Genomic DNA, 23,440 nt, shown 5'->3' on the forward strand with positions numbered 1-23,440 from the left:
TTGGTGCATGGATGAATAGTAAATATAAATACAAATACAGAGTTCACAGTATGTTAGGATGGATTATTCAGTAGATGTACAGATGTACAGATATACTGAAGTCTGGTTTTAGCTGTTTAACACAGAGACAGCCTGAGGGAAGAAGCGAAGAAGCGAAGATTGAGGAGACCCTCAAAGTGCTCCTTCCATATATCCTCAGTTCGGGTCAGCAGTTCTCCACCCAGGTCAATCACAAACCTGGGAAGATTCCTGCTTTCCCTTTCTGAGTCGGTGAATGGTTTACCAGAACATCCTTGAGGCCAACCGAAAGTCTTTCTCCATAGTCTCTCCGAATTCCTCCCACACCCGAGTTTTAGCTTCAGCACCAGCAATGCTGCAGCCCTTTTAGCCACTCGGTACCTGTCAGCTTCAGGTGATCCCTGGGACATCAAAGCCTGAAACGCCTCCTTCAGCTTGACGCGTTCTGGTCTGATGACACCACTACAAAGTCGATCATCGACCTTTGGCCTTATGTCCGAACACGATGTTTGTGATGGACCATCCATGGCTGGCTAGCACAGTCAAAAACATGTCACCACTCAGATTCAGATCAGGGGAGGTCGTTCCTCTCAATCACGCCTCTCCAGGTCACACCATCATTGCCAACGTGGGCATTGAAGTCCCCCAGAAGAACCATAGAATCCCCAGGTGACACCCATCCAGGACGCCACTCTGAGACTCCAAGAAGGCTGTGTACAGTCAGAACCTTCCCTTTCACCGAGGAGAACTCCAACAAGGAGGCACCCAGCCTGGGGCTTGCAAGAATCCCCACGCCCACCAACGCCTCTCTCCTTGGGCAACTCCAGAGCATGACAGAGTCCAGCTCCTCTCCAGGATATATTTTTAGCCTATATTGCACTAGATTCACCTAGAATGTTTATGCGTGTACATTTTGAAAGTGACTTCAAAACATCCCTTTTAATAATCTGATCTGCTACAGACAAACATACCTTCGGTGTGTGTGTGTGTATCTATATATATATATAGTCCAGTGAAAAATAAAGTACATTCTCCTTCACTTCTTAGAATTAAGTAAATGCAACCTAAGATGAACAACAACACATAACACACACAAGCCATAATGCAGAAGCAGTGTGTGGAAAAACTAAGTACAGCTTTGCTTTCTTTATAAGAATTAAGAGGCTAAGTAGCAGTGCTGCTAACCACATACTGAATATTTGATTATCAGCAAGTGTAAGAACCTGCTGGTTTGGAGCATTCAGTTGTGTGTTTACACAATTCCAAAGAGGAAAGGCATCTGCAACGATCATTTCCAAACTATTTGGAGTCCATCATTCTAGAGAGAGAAAGCTGTCAATCTTCCCAGGAGTGGATGTCCCAGCAAGATCAACCCAAGACCAAAATTATTGGACTACAGGACCTGGACACCTTGCAGTCCACCATAACCTCCTCTGTATACCAAAGTATTCTCATGCGAGGCCATCAGTCAAACTTCTGCATTTTTATTCATGAAGCTGTGTAATAGGTTGCATTTCCCTCATTTTAATACGTCGTGTAAACCAGACATTTAGAAAGTAAGCTGCAATAATTTAGATTTTAAAAAGAGAGCGTGCACTCTTCTCTCTTGAAGGTAGAGGAATAGGAAAAAGAAAGAAATGCAGGACATTTTCTTCAGCACGATGCTCCCGAATCATACCAATAAGCCTTACATACATAGCATTTGTTGCGAATGAACGTAAAGCTGTAATCCATAACCAAACAAACCCAGACACCCTTATGTGTTTAATATATCCTTTATTTTTATTAAACAAAATTTCAGTAAAAACTTTTATGAAGTAGAAAGACAAATTTCCCTGTCAGTAGTTCTCTCCAGCCGCCCATCATACTATCATCTCATGTGTTGACTAATGAATCAGACGATGTCGCACAGACGCGTCCCAGCTGTTCTTTCACCAAAGCCACAAATGCTCTTTTCCTTTAAAATTCACTTAAAAATCAAGGACATCTCTGTTAAAATGCTGGAAGGTACGGTAAGGTGAACTTTTCCATGAAAATAACTTATAAAAGATGAGAAATCAGAAAACACAAACAGCTGTCTTTGCTCTTTTGTTGCCTCCAACTGAAATGGTGCCACAAGAAAAAATAAAATGTTAACCAATAGGATTGTTGAGTCACAGAAGGAAAAAGTTGACATCGAATCGTGTTGAAAGCCACAGCAAAGACAGTGTAGTCGGTTAAAAAGGCATTAAGCGAAGCGGTGAGTAGGTGCACCGTACAGGTTGAGCCACCTCTGGCAGTGTTTTCAACTATTATTCTTTTTGTTTCTTTTTTTCTTAAAAAGAAAAAAGAAAAAAAGAAAAAAGGAGGCTACATGATTATCATCAAAATAAAATCTCTTTGGCATAGAACACCCACCCAGAAGCGTAAACACACATACTCACATACACACTCTTCAAAGGTTCTCTAAACGAAACCTACAAGCTTCATCACCGTCATTAATCATAATCAGCACAATTATTCTATAAAACAAATGTTGAGCCCTGTTAAGATTATGAGTCCCATACTCGTCGATAATTGCATATATTACATCGGATGAAGGGCAGAGGGGACCTCTACTGGTGACTATAATCTCCTCTTCTTAGTCCCGCTGAACTCCGCATCAGCTCCTCTTCTTCCTCCACATCTTTGTCCTTTAACAAGAGGAGAAAAAAAAAGAAAAATCAATCAATAAAATGCTGGAGTCCGTTTCAGAAAGTGGTTCTTTTAACAACTCCATATTTTTCACTAAATACCCAGAATGTGATTTATGTGTCATCTCATTGCTTAATGAGGGCTTTGTTAGAGGGGGGGGGGGGGGGGGGGGGGTATCACCGTGGTAACCCACGAACTATGTGTCCACATTCACTAACAAATACCGCTTAACTGCATTATAACATAGTTCATAAGCATTATGACTGCACTGCAATTGAATAATTATTTGAATTTACAGCTGAGCCTCCAACCTTTTTTCAAATTAGTCAGGACTGCATTGCATTGTGGGAAATGTACGCCCTCACAGTGCTCAGCACCATGGACTTAAATCTTTGTTTACGAGTGTGTGGTGGAGTCATCCTCACCACAGAATGAATTTTTTTTTTTTTAAATTCTCTTTAAGACATAGTAACGCCACGCACTAATGCAGCCGTCTTCCTCAGCTTTATTTACTGCAACAATCATAGTTTAAATTAATCAAACATGTTTGAGAAGCTTCAAATACATGAGAGAAGGATCAACGATCAATCGTTCGACACAAATTTCTAAATTGTAAAACAAGTCTAAATGTGGTCTAAAAGTGAGTCATTAACCATAAGTTACATACAGACCTCAGGTGTTTAGACCACAATGTACTTTGAATTACATAAAACACGTTAAAATATACACATTCACTGCTGTTTAACAGAGTTTGCTGTTGAGTTTGAATGTCACTTTACTTTAAATAAATATTATGCACTGCATAATAACAGTCAAATTATATTATCCATAATGAAGATTGTAGTCAGGTAACTGATAAGCGAGTAAACAATGCTCAATAAAATGTAATCAAGTTTCTGGCTGCATTTTATTTAAATAAAAGCTGCTTTTTCCTGTCAAGTCGAATTTAAACTTATTTTGTAGCTTTTGCATCTATTTATCTTCTTAATCTGTTAAAGTAGATATTTGATCATATCATTGAACATGTAAGAGGCACTGTAGTATGTTGTGTCGGGTGTGACATGTGGGAAATGTTTATTTCTAAAGTCTACATAACACTGATAGAGATGGAGCACTAAACTGTTTTTGTTTCAGTGTTAAACTATAAATAAAGAATAATGTTATGTGAAAAACCAACGTGCAGTATTTCGAGTGGCTGGGGGAACATGAGCGTCTACTGACCATTAATATTGTTCAGAGTAATGTCTGTCGTAGGGCACGGGTGGATAATCCTCATGCCTCATACCGTCCATCTCCATGGGCATGTCTTGATATGCTCCATAGCCTGTGAAGCCAGGATCCATCTCTGCACAGAGTAACATTAGTTTTTGATTAGTTACACAAGCAGTCAACACATTACACATAGTTTACAGTCACTTATTTACTGCTGCTGTCACAATAGAGGCAGCACATAATCTGTAAATACAGATCTCGCTGTAAGAAGTCTCTTTTGCCAGAGTCACTCTGCTCAGAACAGTAGACAGAAGATTCTTACACCATAAAAGGAAAAAAAACAGGAGGGAAGTGAAGGGAAAGGATGGGGATTAAGAGAAAAATGCTAACAGAGATAAGGAGGTTGGTGGAGGGAGAACCTTTTGGACACTGAACAAGTAAAAATAAATACAAAGTAATTTGCTAGGTGGAACTCATAGCTTGAAGGATTTGATCATCTATAAGTGTTGTTGAACGAAGGAAACAGAGTTTGAGGGAAGTCACACTGTGATTAATTGGTTGGGTGAATGAAAGAAATACTAGAAGTTAATACAAACAAAAACAGTGAAGTTTAATTTAGCTATTTAAATCTCTATGTATTCATTACGATGTTCACAATAAGCTATGATGTGAAGCTAATTCCAATAGCTGCCAAATAGTTGTAAATAAAGTCCACTGGCAGCTGCAGGGGGGGCGGGGCGGGGGCAACCTGCTAACAGAGCATTTTACTGCTGTGGTTGCTCCCTGTGGTGCAGTGACCCGCTGCTGAGGAATGTGCTGCAAGTGCACATTTCACATTTCAGCCACAGTTACTCACCATCTGCATAAGGTCCTTCCATTTGCACGCTGTTGTGGGCCTGCAAACAGGTCACAAAAAGGCAAAGGTCAAATACAACAACGGTTTTACGAAGTAAATGATACTGCTGATGCTGTTGATAAGCTTAAACTTAAACTGTGTCCAATGAAGTTCACAGTTCAAGAGACGGAACATGAAAACAGCATTCTGTAACAGTACTGGGAAGTTTATCCTATAAAACCCAAACAGATCAAGCAAATAAAATAATCTGCATCAGTGTTGAGTTGTTGCATCCTGGCAGCAGGGGGCGCCACACACTCACCATCTCCCAGGCAGCAGGGTCGTGCTTGAACAGAGTGTGTGTGAGCTCCACGGACACTCGCTTCTTGTACTCAGAGTTCTTATCCTCAGAGATGCGGAAGAGCACAGCTGCAGCGTAAGTAGCTGGAGGGAAGGAATCAGCAAACATTAAGCGATGCGCAAAATAAATAAACTTCTCATTTTTAAAGCAGTAAGACCCGCAGCAACATATTGTAAGAGTGTGTCCGTGCCTATGTTTAGAGGATGCCTCAGGTCTTAATAGGTTAATAATGAGTTATAGTGTGTGTGTGCACCGAGCCTTAAAGGTCGAGAAGAAAAAAATACAACGTCAGCACAAATTATGAACGTCAGTGGTATCTGTTATATACGGAATAACATACAGTCCAGGAAATATGTATTTAGAGAGTGAAGTTTTTAATTTGTCCAATGCGTTTTTTTATTTTTAATTCCAATAAGTCTACATCAGCATAGAAAGAACTGTTTGAGTGATGTGTTTGATCCTTTTACACACATAGATTAGGGGTTCAAAGGTAAATGGGCAAAATGTTCAACAAAATGATGTATTCTTTATGTAAACTCCCTCACTGCCTGAACAGTTTATGTCTTTCCTTGTAATGCTCACACAGGTATTCACTGAAATTAGCTCTAGGCAGCTTTTTGTAGATCTTTAAATGTTTAAACTGCAGCCAGGCCTTTTGCTTTCCAGTTTATCAGGGGTTTGTATCTTGTGGCAAATCTGCTAAAGCTCAATCACGGCGTCCTGATCATCGATGAGGAAAGAAATGCGCCAAGATCCTGAAAAAAAAAATCACACATGACTTGCTGTGCAGTCATTACAAAGCTTTCCTCAGGAAGTAAACAATTGTCTGCTCATCCACAAGACTTGCTCTTGTTTACTGTGCCTTGTTTAAATCATGTAAATTAGGTCAATTAAATGAGTGTTTGCAGCTAAACATTGTGATTTAAGGTAAGAAAGTGTTAATTTTTTGCAGAAGAAAACATGCCAAGACAAACTACCTGGAAACCTGGTTTCCAAACAGGGCTCCAGACCAACTTCTTCCAACAGCAGTACTGGTGTTCCCAACTGAAGGGGCCACCACTTATTTACACTTTAATCCTTCATATTCATATATTTCTTTTTGATCTTGACTGCATTTTGATTAATAAATTATTTGGTTATAAATAGACCATGTATAGAAATGACCAAATTTCCCTTTTGTATTAAACTGTAAAATAGTACTTCATGATAAAACACAGAGGCTAAATAAATAACTAAATCCCTTAATATTAATTAATCCTTTTCTTTAAGATAAAAACACAAGTTTAGTGTTTCAGTGGGCTAAACTGTCTGTTCACTAACAAAGCATTTATCAAAAAGATGCTAGGATGGGCAAAATATCACTTTGACTCAAGGTAACCTCCAATGAGCTGCACATGTACTGTGGTGTTGTTCCTGGGAGTCAGATTCACTCTGCTCTTCTGAATAATTAAATGTGACCCATGGATGTAGTGAATGGCAGCTCTTCCTTTACAACATGGTTGGAAGTTCTGAGTTTTGTCATCTGACTGATAAGCTGATTTCTGCCTTTCAACGTTGCTGCTAGCAGACCTACAGCAGTTCTTTAGCGTGTCTGATAGGTGTTTTATCTTAAAAGGTTGTAGAAAACTAGTTATCCCCACTGCACTGACGATCCAAAGATATACATTTTTTTAAAAACAGCATCAACAGGTGATCTGATTAAAGCTATCCAACCCTTAATGTATGGGAAAAGCAGCTCCCTCCAAAGACAAAAAAAAAACAAAACTATTTTCTTTTATTCTGAAGCTACAACTGCTTTTTTCCCACCAACTTGAAGTTCGATCAGGTTTCGTCTAAAAATCTGCAACGTTAGCAGCTGGTTCCGTCTCGGATAAGGTAGCGCTAACCTCACATGGTGACACCTCTCTGTTCTTCAATATAGTTTCTGAGTAAACAGACATTTATGTACAGATATGTACATATGAGCATAAAAAGATTGGTCAAACTGTTTTAAGTGCAGAAAGACCAACAGAAACAATCTGTTAAGCTAAATAAATAATGTTTAAACTAAGTATTTTAATATCTTTGAGCAGTCAATCTACCCATACAGGTAATTTACACTTTGATGCCACCGCCTATAATAAGATTACATATATCTATCCAATATGAAATGTGCAGCAAAAGTATGTTGTCTAACAAAAATGGGCTTGCAAAATTACCTGGAAAATGCACTTCCTGGAAGTATAGCACTTGAGTAAATTGGCTTTCTTGCTTTCCGTCTACGACTTAATGCACTGCGATTTGCTTATCGTAATAAAACATTAACTGGGTGTCTTACCAATGCCCTCGTTGCTGGAGTGCAGCAGCTCCATCAGTGGAGATGATGCTCCCTCCTTGTCGATCCGCTCGGCACACATTTTGTCCTGGGCCAGCTCGCACAGAACGCCTGCTGCCACACGCTTCACGTTGTCCACAGGAGAGTAGAGGAGCTGCAGAGGAGAGGATGAAAGTTTGTTATAAACTAATCCTAAAAGTTTATGGTTAAGAAAAGGCTTTAGTTTCTTCTCTTTGTTACCTGGACAAACAGAGGAATGGTGTCCAGGTTGCCGATCTGCATTCTGTTGACGGCATCTCTGGCCAGGATGTGCAGAGCTCCTGTGCAGCCCTCCACAATCTCCTCCATCCTCACTCCATCCTGTGATTAAAGGGAAGAGCATTACTCGACAGAAAAATCATTTCCACACCATGTTACGCTAACTCACAGCGAGACCCTTTGATGGAAGTTCATCTCACACCTGGTATGTCTGCTGGTTAGTTGAGCCATGCTTCTGGGCATCCTGGTGGGCTTTGACCAGCAGGTTGACCAGGCGGGGGGTGACTCCGGAATCTCTCAACGGGGCCTGGTTTTCTTCGCACAGGGCCAGGTTACGAATCAGGCCAACCACAGCCTGCAAGCAGGGAAAAGAGACAAATATGCAAACGCGCCACAAGTAAGTTATTGGTATTTGAATTACAAACAACCTCAAGCTTTTGTTTCATGTAACAAACTGCTCCTTCTGTCATGATTCTTCAGGCCCTCTGCCCCAGCTGCTATCCCTCTTTTTCCACCTGTCCAGTCCCTAGTCATTATACACCTTCAACTTTTGTTCTCCCAGTTTTCAGTCTTTCCCTGTTTCCCTGTCTACAGATCCTTTCCATTGTCTTCCCTAAATCACCACATTCCAGCAGAGGTAGCTTTTCCCAATTCATCCCTCTTTCTACCTTGATGACTGGCCAGTAGTGAGGGACTTCGAGTAGCTTGACGATGGCAGGGATGCCGTAGTGCGTCCTCACTGCATGTTGCGCCAACTCAGCCTCCTGGTGACGTGATGTCAAATGCCGCAGAGCGCAAACAGCAGGCTCAGTCACGTCCTGCTTCTCTCCGGCACGCAATATGGCGTGGATCAGTGCCTCGACGCCATTGCTCTGGGTGACCAGAGATTTATTGTGGGCATTGTTGCAAGTGAGGTTAGACAGGATGCCTGTGGCACAGGTGAGCATGTGGAGGTCATCTGAACGGAGTAGTCCCACCAGCACCTGCAGCAGACTGTCCATTCCATCCTGGTAAAAGAGATAAATCCATTTGTAATGACTTCATCAAATATAGGAATCCAGGAAATAAATAAAGAGATGTTCAAAGAGCAAATTTGGACCTGCTTGGTGGCAGCATCAGACAGGTTTCTGAGAGTCCACAGGCAGTTCTGCATCAGACGCTGGCTGGAGCCAGTGAGGTGTGTACCCAGAGCCTGCATCCCACCTGAATGAACAGAGAAGTTCAATCACTCACTTCTCAGCAACATCTCATAAACTGTGGGGCTCAAGTTGACAAGTGGTCACAGTTCAGGTATCAAAATGCTGGCACACCTGCAAGACTACCCTGTACACACAGGTGTGTGGTGCCACATAAAACATTTATTACATACCAGCCTCTACAATGGCAGGTTTGTTGCTGGGGCACACAGAAAGGACTTTGAGCACACGGCTTGTGGTCCACAGCAGCTTCTCGTAGTTGGCGTTTCTCATGATGTGGACTAGACCCTCAGGACCTCCGTTGGCAAGGATGATGAGCTGTTAAACGCAGAGACAGTGTGAGTAGGTACTGTTTTTAAAAGTATTCACTTTTTGTTTGAGGAAATGCCTTGGGCCAAGGTAGATGAACACCTCTTAATCCTCACTTACTTTACTACTCTTAAGAAAAATAACCACACCCATTCCCTGGCAGTGGCAGCTCCTGAACAACAATGTTCACATGCCACACCCAAAACAAAACACATGCACACACAAGCAGGTCAATTTCAACAGTCGCACGTTAGAACATTTGGCTGCTAGGATGTGCAACTTTCTGTGTCTTGGATGCAAAAGTACAACATGTAACTGACAATCCCCCCCCCCCCCCCCCCCCCCCCCCCCCACACACACACCCCACACACACACACACCTTGCTCTCCTGGTTGCCATATGACAGCAGCTGCAAACAGTCTGTGGTGATGGCCAGGAACTTGGGGTTGGTCTTCTTCAGCAGGGGAACCATCTTATGAAGCCCGTCTGCCAGACGCACAGCCATCTTAGCTCCCTCCTGGTGCAGCAGCAGGTTGTGGAGTGTAGTGATGGCGTAGAAGAGCACAGACTCCATGGGGGAGCTGAGGAAGATGAGCAGCTGTGTTTAATGTGTCCATCCTTACAGGGAAAACTCCACAGGGGTGTGCGCCCACTGTTGAATACCATCACTTATGACATTTAAAGGGATTACATTTACTTTAAATTAGATCTTCTAATCTCATTTAGTTCCCTTTCTATCCAATTTATGTAATTTCGCAGACTGACAGTAAACCCACTTGTCATATGAAGCCATGGCTGGTTAATTCCTTCTGGTATATTCAAACAACACAAACTATTGTTTTGTGCCTTTTCAAATGAACCAAAAAGTAGCTGAATCTAAAAACATATTCACAGTATCTGGCTCATTTCAGCCAGGCTCTGATGCAACCTTCACTTTTAAAGGCGAACATGTCCTTTCATGTATCACACAGAATTTTCAATAATTTCCACCTACTAATAATCAAACTCATGAGTTTAAAACAGTCATTTTTGTACCTGAGCATACGAACAAGAGCGGGGATCCCTCCTGACTTGAAGATGGACATCAGACCCTCTCTCTGGTGGGACAGGTTGTGGAGGATGCTGGCTGTGGCCCGTGCTGTCTCCATGTTGCTTGTATTCTGCATGACCCGCACCACCGCTGCCACCATCTGAGGGGACTGCATCAGCGCATGGCGGGACGCCTCCTTACGTGTGAGCTGGTTGACAATCTGCGCTGCCTTGCTGACCACCACCTGTCGAGGTATGAAGTAGGAAAAATATTAATTTCTAGGTCTTCCCTTGGATTAGTCACATCTGTACATGTCAAACATCTATCTTTTTTTTTCATATTTGAGGAGTTCCAGATGATAAAACTTTAAAATTTGCCTGGCCAATTGTCCTGTTATTATTATGAAATTCTTATGCATAGATGCCTCCTGTCACTTAAAAATGCTGGGGTCCTTCTCCCTGCCTTTGTGACATCTTGACACGTTGCATTACTATGATGGTGTAATGTCCAGACTGCCTAAGAAGAGCTTAAGAGGTTTGCAGATGGTTCAAAATGCAGCAGCATCACATTCTGTGTGGTTCTTCTAAACATGATGACATTACTCCCGTGCGTACTTCTCTTCATTGGTTTCCTGTTCAAGTTAGAACGGATTTCAAAGTGCTGCTTTTAACTTATGAAATATTAAATGGTAGAGCACTAAGATATTGAATTGGCCTTGTGGAGACATGAATATCGACACGGTCATTGAAATCTCAGGGGATTGATGTTCTGAGGCCCAAAGGCTTAAGAAAAAGATGGCTGGTGAGCTGGCATTTTCATGCTATGCACAAAATGATGGAGCAGCATTTTGCCAGAGGTTAGAATGGCAAGCTTGACATAAGTTTTTAAAATAAAGCCTATTTTCCACGGTCACTGGGTCTAAGAATGCTTCGTCTTTCACTGAGGTCTTGTGAAAGTGATTATATAAAATTTTTTTTAGTATATCATATAGTATTGTGTTTTTACTCCTTTTTATTAGGGTGTTTGTTTTCACTTTAAAGTAAAGTGCTACTTTTCTCTTGATTAAAGGAATAGTTTCTGTAAAAAAAGGGCTTAATAAAAATAAGAGTAAGAACATGTTGGTTCCACTCGACTGTGCAGTAAAAATTAGGCATTTGCTTACATTGGCTTGCATGGCTTAGCATAACAATGGGTGAAGTCTTATCAGTTGACAAGCAACTTCATCAACTTATAGACTGTGTTGGTGTGTATTGCCATCACCTGGTCCTCATCATTGAGCAGTTTAGTAAGCTCAGGCACGGCGCGTGTGGCCAGCTCGGCATCATCCTGGTAGTTTATCAGGTGGATGATGGCCGTCTTAAGCATCTGTGAGGGCTCGGCCAGGCGCTGGACGTTGGTCATCTGGGACTGCTCTGTCTGAGTTGAGAGGATGGTGGTACCCGCCTCCAGCGTCTCGGGGAACATGGCAGCTCGTACCCGCTGGGCTCTGGTCATTGCGTACTGGGTTTCCACGTCTATAGTGAGAAGAAGCGAGAAGATGATGATTTATGATGCAAGTTTCTAATTATAGTAGTCTGGTTGGTTTGAGCAATGCTTCGTCTTACTGGGCTCATCTGATGTGACAGTGGTGGTCATAGTGTAGTGCTTGGTGGTGCTGTAATCGCCATCCTCCTCTCTGACTGTAGTGGCTCCGGACTGGATGCCTGAGTCAAGGCCATACATGGTCTGCTGCCACTCGGCCACCTTCACTGACCCACTGTCGAAATCACGCACTGCGAAGCAGAAAGAGTAAGTAATTTAAAAAAAAGATTTGGTCAACACTGAAAGAGCAGTTAAGGAGTTTTGCCCCCTATTTTTCTATCCTTTGAATGAATTCTCTACCCCAAATAAAAGAGCTTTTCTTTAATAGACTTTAGCGGTTTCACTTGTACTGAGGAAGTGGCCTCAACATGAACGCATGAAAACAATAGTTGGAAGTTGGAAAGGTCACGATCAAAGTGCTCAACACCCTCTTTTGAAGCCATTTTTTGGGTACGAGGTGAAACAAGCAGACGTGAAATCAAGTAATTCAATTGTTTTTTCTTTAAACGTCTATAGTTAGTATTTTCTAAATCCATTTTACTAAAAGATGAACACACAAAACAGAAAAACATTGATTCAATTCTGTTACTTTCAGACAGCAAAGTTGTGAGTTCACGTTGCCTACAAAGACGCATGTACTCGTCTTTGTGCTTTTCAGATACGGGCACACCGCACAGTTTTTGGCGAACCGCTTGGTCTCAAGCACTCAGAAGGGTTAACATGGCAGAAACTGGCCAGTAAAGTCCAGAATTAAAATCGAAAACCAATGGATAAACAGATAACTGAATAAATAAAATTAAGAATCAAATTAGAGACCAATAGCAAAACATTGCATTCTGGATCCCAAATAGAACACAATCTAGTTAATAAATAATTTGAAAATTTGTATGAAATGAATGTTTTATAGTGTGACGTACTTAAACAAGTGGTAAAGTTTCAATATCCTTTTAATAAGAATTTTAATCCCATTTATCTTTATATTTCCAATCATCTTAATAGTTTTCCTCACACATTTTCTGACACAGAAAACTTAATATATTTGCAAGAACTTTGATTTGAACAACAAATTGATTCATTTTTGAAAATTAGCTAAATTTGATATTTTCATTCTGGAATTATTATAGGCCAGTTGTTGCCAAATCAAATCAACAATGACCTTCGCAAATCCCCAGAAAAGTTTGCTATGAACTCTTAGGAAAAAATATTAGCCGGATGAAATAATGTTGAGCAGTGGCTGCTTAAATTAAACATCTGTAGATTTCTTAAAGTGACACTTCTAAGCTTTATTAACTCACTAAGCTAGCTTTTTATACATTAGTTGAAAATTGAGATTTCTCTCCTATATATGCAAGTTTACAGTTAAAAAAAAATAAAATATATATATATATATATAAAAAAGTGAGATGGAAAATCCGCTTTGATTTTAAACCGAATGTCCAAAATACAATGAACATAAAATCAAGACATTATTGAAACAGGATTTATGGAGGAATGGAGTAAAATGCACAGAAAAACATGAGCTGAAAGACTTACTTTGCATTGCCATCCTTGTCTCCTGTTATCAAAGCAACAATGATGGAGCACACCTAAAATATACAGAGAAAGACAAAGTCAGGTTTGCCAGATTCCCTCAGCTGAAAACAATGAACATACATTTGACTACACGTCCATCTTTTCATGAATTACTAAACACTCTGGCATGGTCTCTGTCTTCTCACACAATACTGTCATTTTGTGTTTTCATCTGCCAGTAAGACAACTCCCGAGCTGGGCCCTCCTACCCTGCAGTCATGCCCCCTGACCTGAAAATGACAACACAGAGCGGCAGCGGCAGGAGCACGGATGCAGGGCGAAGCGGGCGGTGAGAAAGCTGCAAGTCAGAAATTCTTTTAACCTAAGGCCCCCACCCATAGAGCCGTGGGAGTAGTTCTGCTGCTGACGTTCAAATCAGGAACTCGCTCGTCAGGTTTGGATTCCAGTGGGTGAGGGTGTATGTTAGAGTACAGAGGACAGAGAGTGCGCTCCTCGTCACACACAAGCCCAAAACAAATCCTCTAAAACAAAATATCTGACTTGATTTCAACTTTGTCTTCTCAAAGATACCTGTGACATTTGTCTTGAGAGCCTCAGTAAATGGTAAAATTGTTAAATTGCTCTGGTTGTGTAGCTTTATACTGGGAGTACTCTTCATTGTGCAACCACTGAGCTACATGTTGGTGCACGTTTGTTCTAATACAGATCATCACTGTTAGCGCCTGTGTGTAATCCAGAAGGGTATCCAGGACAATTTTGAGTAAAGTACAAACGTTTAGCAAAATAATGTTGCCTCAACTCACAACAACAGTGGAATACATGTGAAATGTTAAATGTATTGCTTGCGTTTCCATCAGGATTCTTATTTGTACTTGGATCCATGTGCGACGTCCTTATTTTCAGCCTTAAACACAGACCATCTGTGTCACGTATCCACGCTTGGATATTTCTGTCACAATTCTGCAGCCTAAATGTCATTCACCACAGAAATTCTCTTAAATCACAAAAGAAATCTGTATCTATAATAGCTGCCTGCCACTTCATGTGACATATGACTGATAGTACAATGCATCCACTGTGCTGCTCACAAGTGTTTTCAGATGTTCGGCTGTTACAGAATTCTTTGTTGAGCACATCGATGGGGCACATTGTGCGTGTGTAGATCATTTGTAGTCACCGACCACGCACCAGAGGTATGACGCTTCAACAAAAGCTTCAGCAAACAAGACAAAGAAAGACTTCCATCTGTGAAGCTCTTTTATACGAGAGCTTCACATAGGTTATAGTGATTCGATTTAATAAGCGTGTGCTTTTATCTTGCATCTTTATGACCAATAAAACAAGTTGAGACAGAAAGCACAATGTGAAGCTGCTGTGTTGGCACAAAATGAGCTATAAACACTCATGTTACCACCTGCATCTGTGCTTACAGTCAGCTCAAAGGAGCAAACAAAGTGCTGTAATCAAGACTGATCAATGGGGATAGAGATGCAGTTTGTAGAAGCACATGCTGCCTCATCTCTCTGCTTTACACAGATTATGCATGAATAAATGATGTATTAATAAAAACATCAACCCCTCATTTTTCTTGGGCTTATAAAAATGTTTCACTCCAACTATCTGAGCCTAGTTTTCATCCTAAGGACATCATGTTTTTCCACTGGTTTGCATATGCACGTGACTGTAACATCAACAAAGGGCTTTGTTTTTCATTACAATTTGCATGAAGTTGAAACGGACACCAGCAGAATGTGTTCATTGCACATTCCTCCTCATGTCTTTCCTCAGTTTTCTCTCTGTGGCACTTTGTTGGTCTGAAAACTCTCAAAGTTGCACATTTTTGTGGAGAAGCACCCCCCCCCCCCCTCAAAATACTTTCAACTAAACCCGATACTCCTGAAAGGTTTCAACATGTCCCTTTATCTTTGTTCACATTTACACAGAGAGCAGCAGCTCAGTGAGTTTCAGCTGTAGTGAATCTGGCATAAGATCCTGCGGGACCAGGCCCCGGAGGACTGTCTGTACTTGCAGCTACATGCTGCCTTGATGCACTGACTCACCAGGCCGCTGACAACTGTGCTCCCCCATGTTTCCATGTAAAGGTGTAGCTTCTTGTTAAATAAAAAACACAAAGTGTATGACTAACCACCGCAGTCATCAACAGGGAAAGGGTACAGCTTTGCTTTATGTTTTCAAAAGACTTTCTTTTTTAATTTCACTGTTAAAGAAAGTCAAGATCAATTCAATTGAAGCAGATGGCTAGCAATGTTCTCACACAACTGTCTTTTTCTCTGTAAATCAGGGACAGTGTTTGTCAAGTATTTGTTTTGCTGGGCGAGGCAGCGGGTTCAGCGAACAGTTGTAATGTTGAGACACACCCTGCCCATTGCCAAGGTAACTCTCAGACACTGTGGGCATTTTATCTCCTGAACAATCTGATGTCTGAAGCAATGGTCACTTGTTTGTAGACAAAGGTGTTTCCCTTTTGTAAATGCCCAGCTCCCACAATACTTATCGAGGAGAGAAAAAAAAAAAGCAATGTAAATTTTAAATAATAGAAAACAAAGTGAAAACTTAGGTAAATGATGGTGAGAATCAGCTCTTATCAGCCAATCCCTCCAGCTTTGTTCAAGCGATGGTTTTTTTGTGCACTTCAGACTGGACTTTGCTCTCTTCTAGTTAATGAGTGATGTCTGCTTTCACTCTCATTTTATCTTTGCTTTAGCATCGTCATTACCACCACTATCCACCCCCCCAACACAGATCAACACTAACATGGAGGCCAAACTTCTGGGAGAAAAAAATAAAAAAAAATCCACACATTTCACACTAGTCCCCTCCCACCATCTTGTTAAGCAACAGTCTCTGTAAATGACTTTGGGAGGCTTCTTCCAAAAAAACAGCCAGCCCAGTAAAACCAGGAATGCGCATCAGCGAAAGCTAACAGTGAGTGAGTTGCAACAGAAAAGCAGTCATGGATACTTTCCAGCGCCCAGTGCTGAAACACTGGTGTGACATTCCACGCTAAGGTTGTATATTCGAGGTGCCCTGTGCCCAAGTTTAAAGCTTGAGCTGAAGAAGAAAAAAAAAAAAAAAAAAAAAAAAAAAAAGTGCATAGTTACACTACTCTGAATCCAAACTTTTCTGAACTCGACTCTCTGGCTCACTCACGACTCTGAACTGCTGAAACAAACGATACTATGACTACACAGAGGCTGTAACAAAGCGTGAGTGACTGCTGTTAGTGATGAGAACACGCAGTTCTGACCACCTCCACAGGCATGTCAGACAGGGAGTGTCACCTCGACAGTGACAAGCTCTCAATAAGGGTGTGGCAGAAGATTGCGTGGGTGAGGGTGAACTCACCCTAAGGGGATGTATCACTTGGTGCTTGTCAGCGTTCTCCAAGTTTTTGCAGTTTTAAACCAAGTACAGTAATGAAAAACATTACAGCAGGCTGGAGTTTGACTCTGCAGGCCTAAGCTCTTTTTCTTTTTTTACATCACAGCAGGAAAGAATCAGGTCAGGGAAGAGGCACAGGGGGGCCCGAGATGAACCCTGGTCAAATTCAAGAGGCTCATAACATGCTCTACAGAGTTTATAGCAATTTGTTATTTAGGCTTACGCTTGTTTGGCCGGGATGGGCATAAACAAAATATCTCTTGAGATTTATCTGTACGCCCCTCTGGGCTTCTACACGCCTGTTTGAGAACATCAAGCAAGCACAAATAAAATAAAGGAATACTTTTGGGAGATATTTGTCTTTTTGCCAAACGTTATATGAGAAAACGGATCCAACGCTGGACTACGTGGCCAGCAGCCAGGTAGCAAAGCTTAGCATAAAGACTAGAAACAGGTGGAAGAGGTTTGCCTGGCTTGAAATATGGCATCATCACCGACCACAAATTAACATCCTCCTTCTTTGATACAAGCAAATCTAAAAAAGGTAACAACAGCAGGGAATAGATGTGCAAACAAAGTTTTCTGGCTAAGCTTCAGATTGATCATAATAACATGAGTGTGATCCAAATCTTCTCATCTAGCTTGCAACAAGAAGCCAAATAAGCGAAAGAGAGCATTATGGCTTTATGTCGAAACCGTATAACCGTATGTGCTATAAATATTCTTTTATTTTTAAAGACTTGGTAGTCTTATGTTTAGGCTGACAAACAAGTAAAGCAGATTATGCTAGCACACATCTGTAAAGCTTCTTGCACCATCTGGACCGATAGACTATTTGACATATAGGTCAGCCCCCACGCACACAAGCACACACACATACATACACACACGCTCCGTCACATATATGCCCCCTGACATGCAACCCACACTCCTCTCACTATTAACAGTTTCCCACAGGACTTTAACACACACCCTGCACTCACACTGCCCAATTCCCAGGACACTGTACAGGGTCAGTCCAGCCACCTGAGTCTCTGCATAATTTATCCACAGACCTGAGATCCAGCTTTACATGTGCACTAACCCTCCTGGTCCATAAACAACAGGTCTGTCATCCACTGCTCGCAGAACAATAGTTATTCTGGCACGGTGATGACAGCAGGGTCTAACTGCTATAAATCAATAAGGGAGGATGTGAAGCAGTGTACAGCTAATGTTTTTTTTTTTTTGTGTGGTGGGTGACAGGAAGTGCTGGTCAACATTAACTGACTCACCGTTGCTGCTGAGCCGTCTGGTCAAAGAGAGGAAGTTTATTTGGAGAAGTTCCACTCTCACAGCTGTTCCTAAATAAAGCAAAATGCCGGCAAATTTCTGTCGGTGTCACGCAGTCAAACAGCTCAGGAAGAATTCAAGGCCTGTTTTGTAAAAGAATAGAGCATTTTTCAACTGACCTCAACAGGCAGCTGATAAAAACCAGACTGTTGCAACATCACCATAAAGACTCACAGGGGAGCAACAGCCAGCAACATATGACTGGTGTTGCACTTGTACACTCAAACTGAATTTGTCTAAATGTGGCAGATGCAGAACAGTGTGCTGCTCCTCCTTGCCTGATCTGGAAGCAGTCCAAACAACACAGTCAACCATTGCCAATGAATAAAATAAGCAGCAGAATGGCTGAGGGCCTTGTTCTGTCAGTTGATTCACTGCCGCTACTTTAATGAGTCAAATTAGGCCAGTGGATGCAGTGCTGTGGCTGTAAACTGGAGTGTAGATGTGTACTCCCTCTGCGATCTCACAGTGAATCAAAGGAAATGTGAGCGGTCTCGGAGGAGGTGCCTGAGTGCAGACCAGAATCACATTACACAAAAATAAAGGAGGAGGGAATGAGTAAAGAATGAAGTACCAAAGTAGCAATAAACATTTGGTTGCACAACCCACAGAAAGTTTAAAAAAAAATGCAATCCATCGTAAATCAGATACTATAAGAGGAGCAGATGGATTGTCCTCTTTATCGGAAATAACAACATAACATCAACACGTGTAAATCAGGTGGTTACACTCCATTTTACTTTAATATCTGAACACTAAATACATAGTACTCAATTTGTGGGTGAAGAAAGAGCCTTTAGAGCAACGATTAATTTTTTTTAGACATCAGCAGTGACTTTTTATGCCCCCCTCCATGTTGTTTGGTCAATGAAAGGAAGGAAGAGGATGAACTAAGTCACCGACAACACAGAGAGAGTCTGTCTTATTTTGTTTTGGGGTAGAGAGGAAAATAGTAGCTGCATTGTCCCATTGACTGCTGTGACAGTGAAAAGGAAACCACTCTGAAGTGTCCCCACTGAAAGCAACCAAAAAGGACTGAAGCACATCAAGATGGCTCAGTGAATTCACAGGCAGAGTTTTCAGTGGCCAAAGCTGCATTCAAAGCCCGGTTTAAAGGTCTGATGGGGAGTTTCTTCAACTGCCGTGGCTATGCATCAGTGTGCGTCTGAACACTGAGTCAATGTGACAGGTGATTAATTTTTCAGGGAGATTAGAAGCACGAGGGAGCAGGAGGGGGCTGCTTGGGCAAGCAGGGCAAAGAGACCCCAAAGAATACGGCAAGTTAGTCTGGCAAGTTTAAGTTCACAGTTTGCTCATTTGTATGCAACATGCAGACAAAAAAAGTGCTCCACATTTGAAGCGTACAACTAACATCAAAGAATCGAGTGACTCACTCTGACATCAGTCTGGTCATTTGTTTTATTACTGCTGCTGTCAGATGAAAACTCCAAAATATCAACTTTGAATGAACAAAAAAAAGAGACCAAAAAAGAAAAAAGAAGAATAATGACAGCCTTGACTCACTGTAACGCCCAGGGATTTTTGTGCCTTTTAGAGTGGAACCAGTGTTTAGTAAAATACTCACAGGCGCCAGGATTGGAGTCTTCGAGAGCATGAACTCCTCAATGACAGTGAGCAACAACAACAAAAAAAAATAAATAAATCTAAATCAAATGAAAACTACCTTCCCTGCGAGACCGGGAAGTTTCATGATGCCTATCTACCCGGTCAAGCTTCCCAGTTAATTTGTTTTCTACTTCAACCACACCCTTGCTGTCCTCAATCTCTCATGGAAGTGTAATTAAAGGACGGGGAGGAGGAAAAGAAAAACAGACACCACAGGACTCAGAGTCGCTGTGCTGAGAAGCACGACTCTGCCAAATCATCCAACTGTGAAAACTTTCTCTTTTGAGTCAGTGCTGGAATCTAGTTCACTCCCTCCTCGCCTGGATAATGAAAAAAATATCAATGGTAATGTATTCATAAAGGAAACAGCGGGACTCAGCTATTTCTAGCAAGCTGTAATGTCATGTCTGGGAGTTTTTAGGCCGCTTTGATAAGAGCCGATTTGAAATGACCAACCTGGCAGACCTTCATATGGCTTTTTAAATGCCAGTGAGAAACAGCCATCAGGTCTTTGACATCGTAAGTTTGGGACGTTTTCCTGTCCTCGTTTGATCCAACCATAAGAGCTGAAGGTAAATAATTAACTTTGGGGACTGTCATAGTTAGGGCTCAGCTGAGCAATGCCAGCTATACACTGCAAGAGGGACTCACGTTGTGTTTTGTTGTGAGAGCAGATATCTCTTACATGAAAGTATGTTTTAGCCAATAATCATATAAAAAAAGTAGCTAAAAATGCTTTTGGAGGGTTAGCCACCTCCCTGAGAATTTGGAAACTCCTCTTCCAGATGTTCTTTCATACTTTACCACAACAGGTTGCAGCAGATGTCTTCTATTTTAAACATTTCTTGCCGATCCATGATAAATAATGAAGACAGAGCAGGTTGCATCAGAGCTGGAGGTTGAATAAATCTGCTTTGGTCTCATGAATATTTCCTCTGGAATGTAACCCAATGAAGATTTTGATGTCGTCACACCACCTCACTCATACTTTCATCACACGGACCCCATTGAAGCCAACGAGAAACTTTATCTTTCTGTGTTCCCTTCTCCATGGGAACAGTAAAACACAAAGGCAGGGTAATATGCTAAGACAGAGAAGGTCACACAGTGTATGCGACGAGTGGCTGTAACCGAGGCCCTGGAAATGACTCTGTCAGGCACCACCAGACAGAGAGAGACAAGGCAAGACGTGATGGGATATATGTCATACAGTAATCCCCTTTGGAAAGTGTACACCAATCTGTAAACTGAAGGATCCCCTGGCCTCTTAGTCTGCTAATGTAGGACAGTATCGGAGAATTAGGCAGAGATGGGGGGTAGGGATTAACACAGTGCCACCACAGCTAGAGCTGAAAAATGTACTGTAAGTCACCCCTGCTACTGCCCCACCACCCTATTCCCTGAGGGCAGACAGGAACAGCTTTCCAAACCCACTGCTGTCTGATGCTGGACTACGAGCCAGATTGGCACAAAGCATGGGCACCATGTCCTATTCAACCTGCTGCTTACTCAACAAGCTCAGTTGCAAGTATCGGTCTAGAAGCTAGCTGAATACTATCATCTCTTTTGGCACTAGTCTGAGTGTTTTGTGATGGTAACCCTTAACACGGGAACAACTGATAATAAGATAAGTGTTCGTTGATCCAAGAGAGGGAGTGTTAGTTCAACCATTAATCCAAAGTCCAATGATGTCAAATAAAAGGAACTGAAGGTGGCAGAGGAAGTCCCTCTAAATGATTTAAACAGATTAAAAAAAAAAAAAAAAAGGTGATTTTAACTGGATGCAGATTGCAGCTGATGCATTCATGCAATCTGATAAGAGTCCTGGGCTCTCGCAGTCAGTAAGCAGGACTGGCTCGCTGTCTTGTCAAATCTGGGCTTCTGCAAAAGGTAATGATAACGACAACTAACCTGTAACAATCATTAATCAATCATCTAATCACAATCATTTAAGATCTTTTTCCACATTGTTTTTTCACCATTCATCAAAGTTAAATGGTTGACCAACAGTGTTGAGATCCTTTTAATGTCATCTCCTTTTATGCATGCCGTCTGCTGTGCACATGGCATAGTTTAGAAAGCATCAAAGGCCATCTTTATTCATGTTCATACATGCATTTCCAAAGAAATAGCGGTTACTTTTTACGAGGGTTAACTAGTTAAGCATACTTATTTTTTTTATTTTTAACTAATATCTCATGACAGCCAGATTGGCAACACCTGGAAACGTCACAGCTGGCATGAACAGCATGTGGGAGTGGATGAAAGCAAGAGAAACTCATCAGACTAGAACATTACAGATGTGCAAGTACAAACTTGCCAGCCCCCAATCCAAAGTTAAATCAGATACTGTAGCTTTACATTTAAGGATGAAACAAAGGATCAGTTTCACGATGAGAACTGGTTGTTGGTCTATAAGACGCCAGGAAACTGATAGTGTAGTTTACAAAAGTTTGGATGCGTTTTTAATTGCTTTCGTCAAACCAGCAGCTCAAAACCCAAATAAAAGTCTTACCATGAAAAGGACAAAGAAGACAATTGTGAACCTCCTAAACAATCAGTTCGTTGTCATAATATTGGCTGAATTATCCTCCCTTGATACAGTGGTAGAAAATAAGCCATCACAGATAGAATAACACAATAGAAATCATGCCACATAAGGCGTCCTTACATTTTCAAATTGTATAGCTCGCCACACTTCGTCTTCACCTGCTATTTTCGCCCGCGGACAAACGAATAAAAACGCATAGAAAAAATTAAACCCACACCAATGTAAAGCTGTGTAAATGGCGCCAGGACAGACATTCAATACTGGGTTTAAATCGTCATAATTCAGCAGAGGCTGCTTCCTTAGACTTTGGACGGTGAAAAACTTCAGAGGTTTACCATAAGAGAGATGACCTGTGGTCGTCAGAGAGCTCGCGCTGAGCAGCAAGCTGAAGTGGCCATTAGTTTGAAGCATGCGGAAATGAAAACCACATATAAAGCTGAATTTGTAGCCAGCACACACACGCAAATGTAGACAAAGACTATTCCACACAGACTTGGACATATTTAGTAGAAGTGACAGTTTAAGCAACCTACGTAAAAAAAAAAAAAAAAAAAAAGAAAAGAAAGAAAAAAAAAAAGGAAAAGAGTCATTGACAAAAACATTAGGAGCCGTTTATGAGCAGTAAAAACCGGTCGGACAAAGTACATTCAGTGAGTCTTACCTGTCGAAAGCGTTTTAGATTATTCCAAGTCTGCGTTTTATATTCGTTACGGGACCTTTCTCTGTATTTCTCTCTCCACTCCACTCTCACTCCCACCGCAGCTGCTTGTCGACAGTCCTCTGAACAAAAAAATGAGTAAAACGAACGTCACCTCAGCCCAGACTCCGCCCTCCTCACCCTGACCCCACCCGCTGCCAGAGGCGTTGGGTTATTGTTATCTGGGAAGATGTTAATATATTTTTACAGGCACCATTTCTTTCTTTAATGTTATTAGCCTTTATAAGACATTTTAAGAATAACTGCAGTTTTCCACATTGATTTAAATGGCTATCCTTTCATATCAATTGGCTTTTGAATTGACTGAAACGGGTGCAGAAAATATTTATTAGTTCAAGTAAAAGTCCACATCAGGTGTGAAAAGACACTTCAATTGAGTGATAGCTGGTAAACTCGTCTTTTTGTCCTTTTTATTTCACAGAGACCTCAACAACACCGTGTGCGCGCAGGTGCACCTGAACATCGACCACACCTTGATTACAACACGAAAC

General features: G+C 41.5%; 1 protein-coding gene across 2 annotated transcripts; it reads right to left on the bottom strand.

Annotated features, from left to right (window-relative positions):
• Positions 1-1,774: 1,774 nt before the first annotated feature.
• Positions 1,775-23,023, bottom strand: jupa (junction plakoglobin a). 2 transcript variants are annotated; one of them, XM_075463650.1, is made up of 16 exons: positions 22,893-23,023; positions 13,321-13,373; positions 11,811-11,978; positions 11,467-11,720; positions 10,212-10,450; positions 9,556-9,757; positions 9,041-9,185; positions 8,771-8,874; positions 8,340-8,678; positions 7,874-8,026; positions 7,654-7,773; positions 7,417-7,567; positions 5,061-5,182; positions 4,760-4,799; positions 3,913-4,036; positions 1,775-2,690 (listed from the first exon to the last, which is right to left on the bottom strand). In XM_075463650.1, exons 2-15 carry the CDS (start codon positions 13,331-13,333, stop codon positions 3,915-3,917), a joined length of 2,172 nt encoding a protein of 723 aa, XP_075319765.1. In that variant the 5' UTR covers positions 13,334-13,373; positions 22,893-23,023; the 3' UTR covers positions 1,775-2,690; positions 3,913-3,914. The 2 variants fall into 2 exon arrangements, with proteins under 2 accessions (XP_075319765.1, XP_075319766.1); XM_075463651.1 differs by lacking the exon at positions 22,893-23,023 and adding an exon at positions 17,997-18,035.
• Positions 23,024-23,440: the final 417 nt, after the last annotated feature.

Source organism: Odontesthes bonariensis, chromosome 4, assembly GCF_027942865.1.
Source record: "Odontesthes bonariensis isolate fOdoBon6 chromosome 4, fOdoBon6.hap1, whole genome shotgun sequence".
In the NCBI taxonomy this organism is placed as follows: Eukaryota; Metazoa; Chordata; class Actinopteri; order Atheriniformes; family Atherinopsidae; genus Odontesthes; species Odontesthes bonariensis.